Here is a 7,876-nt window from a genome sequence, read left to right as displayed (position 1 = left end):
TGAGATTCTAACACGAGGCCTCGTATCGACTAGAAGATCAAAAGATCTGCGAGACAAACCTGTCCAGTGGTAGCGTGTGCTCAGGGAAGTGCGGCAGACACGGGTACACCATCTCGCCCTGCGTCGACACCGACAGCAGTGGAGAGAGGCCGTGCACAAGCGCCGGCATGGGGGTCGTACAGCCGTCGGCGGGGGTCTGTAGGCGGCACGCAGCGCCGGGGGCTCTCTGCGCACTGGTCGAAATGTCACCGAGCCCGTCCCGCCGCGGGCTCGTATTTATCTCCGAGAGGGCGTGTCCCGCCTCTCGAGCCGCGTACGGTTCTTCGTGGCGCGAGGCCGTGACGTCATCCGGGTGCCGCGGAGGGGGTCCCGGGCGCTCGGGGCTGCGTGACTCGCGCTCGCCGTTTGTAAGGTTCAGATGAGGAGCCGCCCCGCGATTCTCCATCTCCTCGTCCCGTGTCGTGGGACAGAGTCACGACGGGACGTCGTGCTTTCCGTCCGCCGCCTCCACACGCCTTTGAGCTCCCCCACCTCCACCCGGCGTTTCCGCTCTTCCTCCTCACGGCACCACGACCCCTCTCCCCCCTCTCGGTTCCTCCTCGCCGTCTGCCCGATCTCCTGGTTCATCCGGAGAGCCTGGACGGGCGACACGACACGACTCATGTGCTCATTCATCAAGACTGTCCATTTCACCGCCGGTTAATACAACAACATTACATCCAATAACCAAAGTATTTGTACATGGACACATCAGAAAGCATGTACAACAAGGCATTGCAGACATTGGACAACCTGATTAACTGCAGGAGTGAGTATTTTATGATTGAGCACCGATTGTTGCGCGTTTTCTCATCAGAGCGAAGTTTATCTACAGACCCATAAGCCATTGATCCACACAGGTCACACTTTAGAAGTGTTTTCATGCGGTCTTCGCCTTGGTCTTTGTTTCACACCGACAGGCTATCAGCACGAGCCTGTTAAAGTGTTGGCAAAGTGCGTGCATCATGAGACCCAGAATGCATTTCGCCTCATGCACGAGCTCCGAGGCTGGGCCAATCATGGGTCCTTCGCATTTATACAAAGTTCGAGTAAGTGTCCATCAGTCCATGATCATGTCCCATTTAATGTGGTCAACGTCTGCACCACGAGAAGTCTGAATACGTCAGCTTATACACCACCCATGTCTTTAAAATATTTATTTCAATGCCGGAACGTCTACCAAGACTCGCGTACTCCAGGTTATGGTAACACGACAACGGAAGAACAAACGTAAAACAACAAACGCACAGCAGCAAACAAAGCAGTGAACAGGGGAGATCATTTTCTCCAAGGACTTTATTATTGGTTTTAAAATTTGGTCGACACATTGTATATATATGTGTGTGTATATATATATATATATATATATATATATATATATATATATATATATATATATATATATATATATAATGTTGAAGGGGCCAGTCACGGACCATATAGTCCTCATTGAGGACAGGCCTTAAATGGAAGAACTGTATAAAATTAAATAAAAGAGAGGGGATGTAAAGGTGAGAAGTGAAAATGAGTAAGAAAAGTGTATGACGTTTGTTTGCAAGAAAGAGATGAAAGCTAGCCCGGTAACTATAGTTTGAGTGAGATACAAAGTAAGACCAGAAATCCTTACTGGGAGAGTGGAAGATGGTTCCGGGAACCACTTTAACGCCCCGAAGTCATAAAGGTAGTATTACTCTGTATATACAACCTAATACTGCACCTAAAAAACCGGTCCAACCTAATGGGTGCTTTTTCGGAAACACCATCTCCTTACTGGATGGCCGTTGACTCTCGAAGGGAGCTCTTCCGCCCTTTAGCAGGTGTTGTTTTTAGTCCTGCAGTGTGGCACAGTCTCACCCTCCCCACTGGAAAGCCAGTGAGGGTAATAGGTTTAGTCACTGACTACCTGACTCTGCTGCAGATAGCACTGGGTTCCATGTTACCAGTTGTAGTCAAGAGACCGACCTCCATACATATATATATATATACACACATAATACACACACATAATACACACATATATATATATATATATATATATATATATATATATATATATATATATATATATATATATATACACACTACCGGTCAACAAAAGTTTTAGAACATCTCAATTTTTCCAGTTTTTATTGAAATTTACGCAGTTTAATATCTCAATGTGCTCTGAAATTAAGCATAGAACAAATAAACAATTGGAGATAAAAAAAGAAATCATAGAATCATTTTGTTCAACAAAACTTAATTTAAATTTTTGACTCAGCAAAGTAGCCACCTTTTGCAGATATAACCGCCGAACACACTCGTGGCATTCTTTCTGCAATGTAAATCAAATATTGTTCGGGAAGTTCTTCCCAACACTGTTGCAGAAGTTCCCACAAATGTGTTGCACTTGTAGGTTGCTTTGCTTTCACCCTTCTGTCCAGTTCATCCCATACCAGCTCAATGGGGTTTAAGTCTGGAGACTGTACTGGCCATTCCATGATTTGAAGCCTACCGTCTTGTTCTTTTCCTCGAAGGTAGTTTTGACATAGCCTGGAGGTGTGTTTAGGGTCATTATCTTGCTGTAGGATGAACCCCTGACCAACAAGGTGTATACCAGAGGGTATTGCATGGCACAGAAAATGCTGTGGTAGCCCTTTTGGTTCAGGGTGCCAGTCACTCTGTGCAACTCGCCGACTCTGGATCCAGCAAAAGAGCCCCAGACCATCACGCTTCCTCCTCACACTGAGGTGCCATCCTTTCGCCTACTCGACGACGTACAAAAACCCTGCCTGATGAACCAAAGATTTCAAATTTTAATTCATCGGTCCATAAGACATTCTTCCAGTCTTCAGTGGTCCACTGGCGGTGCTTCATGGCCCAGGCAAGCCTCTTTTTCTTATTTTGCCATCTTAGCAATGGCTTTCTGACTGACACTCGACCTGTCAAACCTGCAGTTCGAAGTCTTCTCCTCACAGTTGAAACTGAGACTTGCTTACTTCGACCAGTGTTAAGCTGTGCTTGAAGCTGTTGTCCTGTGAGCCGCCTATCACACAAGCTGTTGACTCTCAGAAACTTGTCTTCTGATTCTGTTGTGGCTTTGGGTCTGCTAGACCTCTTCCTGTCTGAGTTTCCTCCAGTTTCCAATATACTACTTCCTGCAGTGCAATATTGTCCAAATAATGCTTCAGAGGGTTTAATAACAGTCTGTTCCAATACTGCTTTTATACAGACAGGGGGTTTGTAATCAAGTAATCAGCAGAGGTTGGGACACCTGTAGGAATTGTTTGCATCAACTTTCAAGGCTTAATTTACTTACATATGCAGAACAGCTGTAAGTTGTTAACCCATTACTTGTTCCCTTAAGAAGGCCTTTTTTTTTACAATATAACTGTGCAATTTACATTATTTTCCAGTTTTTGCTAACCTAAACTTTTTTTTTTAACCGCGAACAGTTTACTGCTTACCTTTGTACCATTTCATGTTATTCACTGGACATTAAACTGCGTAAATTTCAATAAAAACTGGAAAAATTGAGGTGTTCTAAAACTTTTGACCAGTAGTGTATATATATATACATACATACATATATACACACACACATACATATACATATATACACGCATACATACATACATCATATATACATGCATGTATACATACATCATATATATATATATATATATATATATATATATATATTGATACGGTTTTGACATTTGTACATATGACATCATTAAAGGTTAAAGGTTTGCCCCCCATAGTTAGTCCACGAGCAACACATAGGCCCACTTAGAGTATTAGTTATGTCATAGTATGCATGAGTATCGGCCATTTCCCTAGTAAAATATGCGTTGTGTAAAGCCATGAGTTTAGGTCCTTTCATTTTGCGTCCACCCTCAAATTCCACCTATGGGCATAATCAATCCCGCGCCCCAATTGGCTGATCCCTCATTCTGTTACGCTTTGGGCTACCCGCAGCAGATTGTTACGCTTTGGCTGCCAGCAGCATTCGCTGCCCTTTGTTCGCTCGAACTAGTCAAGTAACACGAGGTAGGCCTGAGAAGAGGGAGGAGCGCGGGGTCTGGGTGGGGCACCTGGGCAGCGTCAAGGAGCACGTCAGAGGCGATGACGGTAAGGGCCACCAGCCAACCAGGGCTCTGAAGGGAATGGCGTGATAGGGCGTGGTAAGGGCGTCTAGCAAGTGCTGGAAGACGCATCATGACGTGAGTGTGACATTGTGGTGATTCCATCTCTTCCTTCTTGGGAGGGATTGGATGACGAATTTGGCATAGAGGGGGATATGGGAGACAAAACGTAGAGGCGAATTTGTAAAGGAAGTGTAAATACAGGGAGGGGCAAGGGTAGTGTGGGCTGACATGGGGGGTACGAACGGCTAGGGACGAGCTTTCTCTGCTCGCTCTTCCGCGCCCCTCATGTTGCATTGCCTTGTGTTGACGTGTACCCTTGTGCCCTTTCCTCCGCTGACTCTCTGCTTTGTCTTCCTCCCCACCCATGGACCCATTTTTTTTGAGGGGAGTGTGCAGGAACACTGAGCTGTGCGGCTGCACTTTGCTCCACTTGTGCAGCTGCACCCTGCTACCTTTTGCTACACCAATACACCCTATGGACGACACATTCTGTGGCCTGGCATCTTTGCTGAGCAGACATTTGCTGCAAACGTTACCTTGCCCCTGCGGACCACTGGTTCTAAGTGGCGTCAATGTCATGCAGATGGACCATAAGATTGGCCCTGCAAATAAAAACGGACACGGTTTGTGCATTTTTTTATTCCGGTGTGTCAGGAAAGAAGACCTCAGGTTTTATTATGGCACACTGAAGATGAAGCAGGAAGACGCAAGATGCAGCAGCCCAGCAGCAGCCAAGCAGCAAAAGCTAACATTTATGATGAAATGTGATTGTGCATTTTTGTGCATTTTGGTGCATTTTTCATGGTGTATTGTTGCATTGCATGGTGTTTTCTCTCCTCCAAAATTTCTTTCCCACAAAAGAACAGGTCCTGGTTTATAGAGATGTAAATAATTAGTTAGTCTTGTAAATAACATGCTCCCCACCGGCTTTATGTATAGTTTGAGAATTCTTTCCGCAATTCGGTTAGCTGTGGGTGTGAGTCTGTTAGTTAGTACACAATGCAGTAGGTGGGACATATCTAGTGTTGTAAAACTGTCACACACAGGATGTTAGCTTAAATGTAGAGAGAACCACATCTAAGTGTCACATGGAATTTAAAGAGTAGTCCTGAACCTTGCTCAAAACCGGTCGTTCTCACATGTGTGGGTTCGGCTCAGGGACGAGCCTGGCGAAGGAGGGGGGCAGTGATACGGTTTTGAGATTTGTACATATGACATCATTAAAGGTTAAAGGTTTGCCCCCCATAGTTAGTCCACGAGCAACACATAGGCCCACTTAGAGTATTAGTTATGTCATAGTATGTGTGAGTATAGGCCATTTCCCTAGTAATATCTGCGTTGTGTAAAGCCATGAGTTTAGGTCCTTTCATGTTGCGTCCACCCTCAAATTCCACCTATGGGCATAATCGATCCCATGCCCCAATTGGCTGATCCCTCATTCTGTTATGCTTTGGGCTACCTGCAGCAGTTTGTTATGCTTTGGCTGCCAGCAGCATTCGCTGCCCTTTGTTCGCTCAAACTAGTCAAGTAACACGAGGTAGGCCTGAGAAGAGGGAGGAGCGTGGGGTCGGGGTGGGGCAGCGTCAAGGAGCACGTCAGAGGCGATGACGGTAAGGGCCACTAGCCAACCAGGGCTCTGAAGGGAATGGCGTGATAGGGCATGGTAAGGGCATCGAGCAAGTGCTGGAAGGTTCGTGGGGCGTGGATATAAAAGCCTTCGCACAAAGCCCTTGAAGAGGACTCGGAGGACTGAAGCGGTGGACTCAGGAGAGAAGGACTTATGAGAAAGGACTTGCCAGAGAACCTATGCACGAGAGAAGAGGGCTGTTTGAGAGCACTGCATTGTGTGAACACTTCGAGGCTCAACGCTGTATTGAACTATTACGTACGCAGCAACGCGAGTGAACGCAGCAATAGCCGCCAGTTTAACCGCCAGAGCCCAGCCCCTACCGTTCACCCCGTGTTATCCTGTGCGCACCAATGACACGCGGAGAGCTCCTGCCATCTCTATTCATCTACTTCGCGGTGCTAGCTGGGGACCGGAGAGAGATCTGCCCGGACGCCATCCCTGGATGTGCTGACCTTCGTCTGCAATCCCCGTGTAAGTGTCTGTGTGTGAGACGGGTGCGTTTGTCTGGGGAGTAAGTTAAGACTGTTATTAAGGCTGCACTGTGTCTTCTTCTTCTCATCATTGTACATAGTGTGAATAAATTCTGTTCTTACTTTCTTCCAATTCGACCGCTTCTGTGATTTCCATCATCACCCTTCAACCTTCAGTTGTCTTACCCTTCCTCCCGTCCATGGTACACGGAATCTTGTGGTGAGGCTGTTGCCCAGAAACAACTTGCCTTCGTCTCCTGGAAAGCAAATCCAACGGAAGGAAATCTCATTTCCTTTCACAAAGCCCGAAACAAGTGTGTGTCCACCCTCAGGAGAGCCAGGAAACAATATCTCTCCGTTCTCAAGACCGAACTCTCTTATCTGTCTCCCTCTTCCAAATCCTGGTGGCGTCTGGTCAAATCCGTTTCTGGTGTTTGTTCCCCCTCCATCCCCTCCCTTACCTCAAACGGCTACACAGCTGACTCCGCACGTGAAAAAGCTGAATGCCTCAACTCTGTGTTTGCCTCTAAATCTTGTGTCCCAAACCCATCCCTCTCTGTACCCACCATACCCAGTCGTACCCTGCTGCTCCTGGACTCCGTGTCCTTTCCTCCTGACAAGGTGGAAAAGTTTCTGTCAACCCTCGACTCTGATTCTGCAACTGGACCCGACGGCATCAGCCCACGGGTCCTATAATCCTGCTCTGCTGCTCTATCTCACCCTCTCTCTGTTCTCTTCACCCTCTCTTTTGCTCAAGGTCAACTGCCATCTGCTTGGAAATCAGCCAACATCACCGCTTTGCACAAAAAAGGTGCGAAAACAGATCCTAGCAACTACAGACCAATCAGCCTTCTCCCAATTATCAGCAAAGTCATGGAATCCATCATTGCTTCGGATATGAAATCTTTCCTCTTCTCCAATGGCTTGATCTCTGATCATCAATTTGGTTTCAGACCAGGTCACTCTACTCTGGACATGCTGCTTCTGCTGTCTCAACAATGGATGGAGGTCCTCAATGCCAAACAGGAAATTAGAGCTGTCTCCCTCGACATATCACGTGCCTTCGACACGGTCTGGCACCCCGCTCTGCTCAACAAACTCTCCTCCTTTGGTATCCATGGAAATCTCCACGCATGGCTGGCGGACTTCCTCTCTAGTCGTCGTCAACGTGTGGCCCTGAATGGGTTTCTCTCATCTCCTCTTCCTGTTCAGGCTGGAGTTCCCCAAGGCAGTGTTCTGGGCCCCGTGCTTTTTCTGGTCTTCATCAATGATCTCTCTGACTCTCTCGAAAATCCTCTCTATCTCTTTGCTGATGACTCCACTCTCTGCCGCTCCATTCCTCTTCCCTCAGATCGGCAGTCTGCTGCCTCCTCACTCTCTGAAGACCTGGACAAAATCACAGACTGGTCAAACAAGTGGAACATGTCTTTCAATCCTGACAAATCTCACACTCTTACTATGTCTCTCCGAAAAGATCGACTGGACAACCCTCCCATCTACTTTCTCAACAATCCTCTCCAAGAAGTTCTGTCGCTCAAGATTTTGGGTCTCACTATCTGCCATGATCTTTCTTGGGAAAACCACATTTCCAAGCTGGCCTCCAAAGC

General features: G+C 46.9%; 1 protein-coding gene across 1 annotated transcript in view; it reads right to left on the bottom strand.

The window, feature by feature from the left end:
- TAL1 (TAL bHLH transcription factor 1, erythroid differentiation factor) overlaps positions 1 to 169 on the bottom strand; it is a 3,372-nt gene extending 3,203 nt beyond the window's left edge. Inside the window, exon 1 of the mRNA XM_078771979.1 lies at positions 60 to 169. Coding sequence (XP_078628105.1) covers positions 60 to 169 — 110 coding nt within the window. The remainder of the gene's footprint in view (positions 1 to 59) is intronic.
- Positions 170 to 7,876: the final 7,707 nt, after the last annotated feature.

This window comes from Myxine glutinosa, chromosome 1, assembly GCF_964187855.1.
Source record: "Myxine glutinosa chromosome 1, kmMyxGlut1.1, whole genome shotgun sequence".
Classification (NCBI taxonomy): Eukaryota; Metazoa; Chordata; class Myxini; order Myxiniformes; family Myxinidae; genus Myxine; species Myxine glutinosa.
Note: the sequence above shows the minus strand (reverse complement) of the source record. Positions and strands in the feature narration are given on the sequence as shown.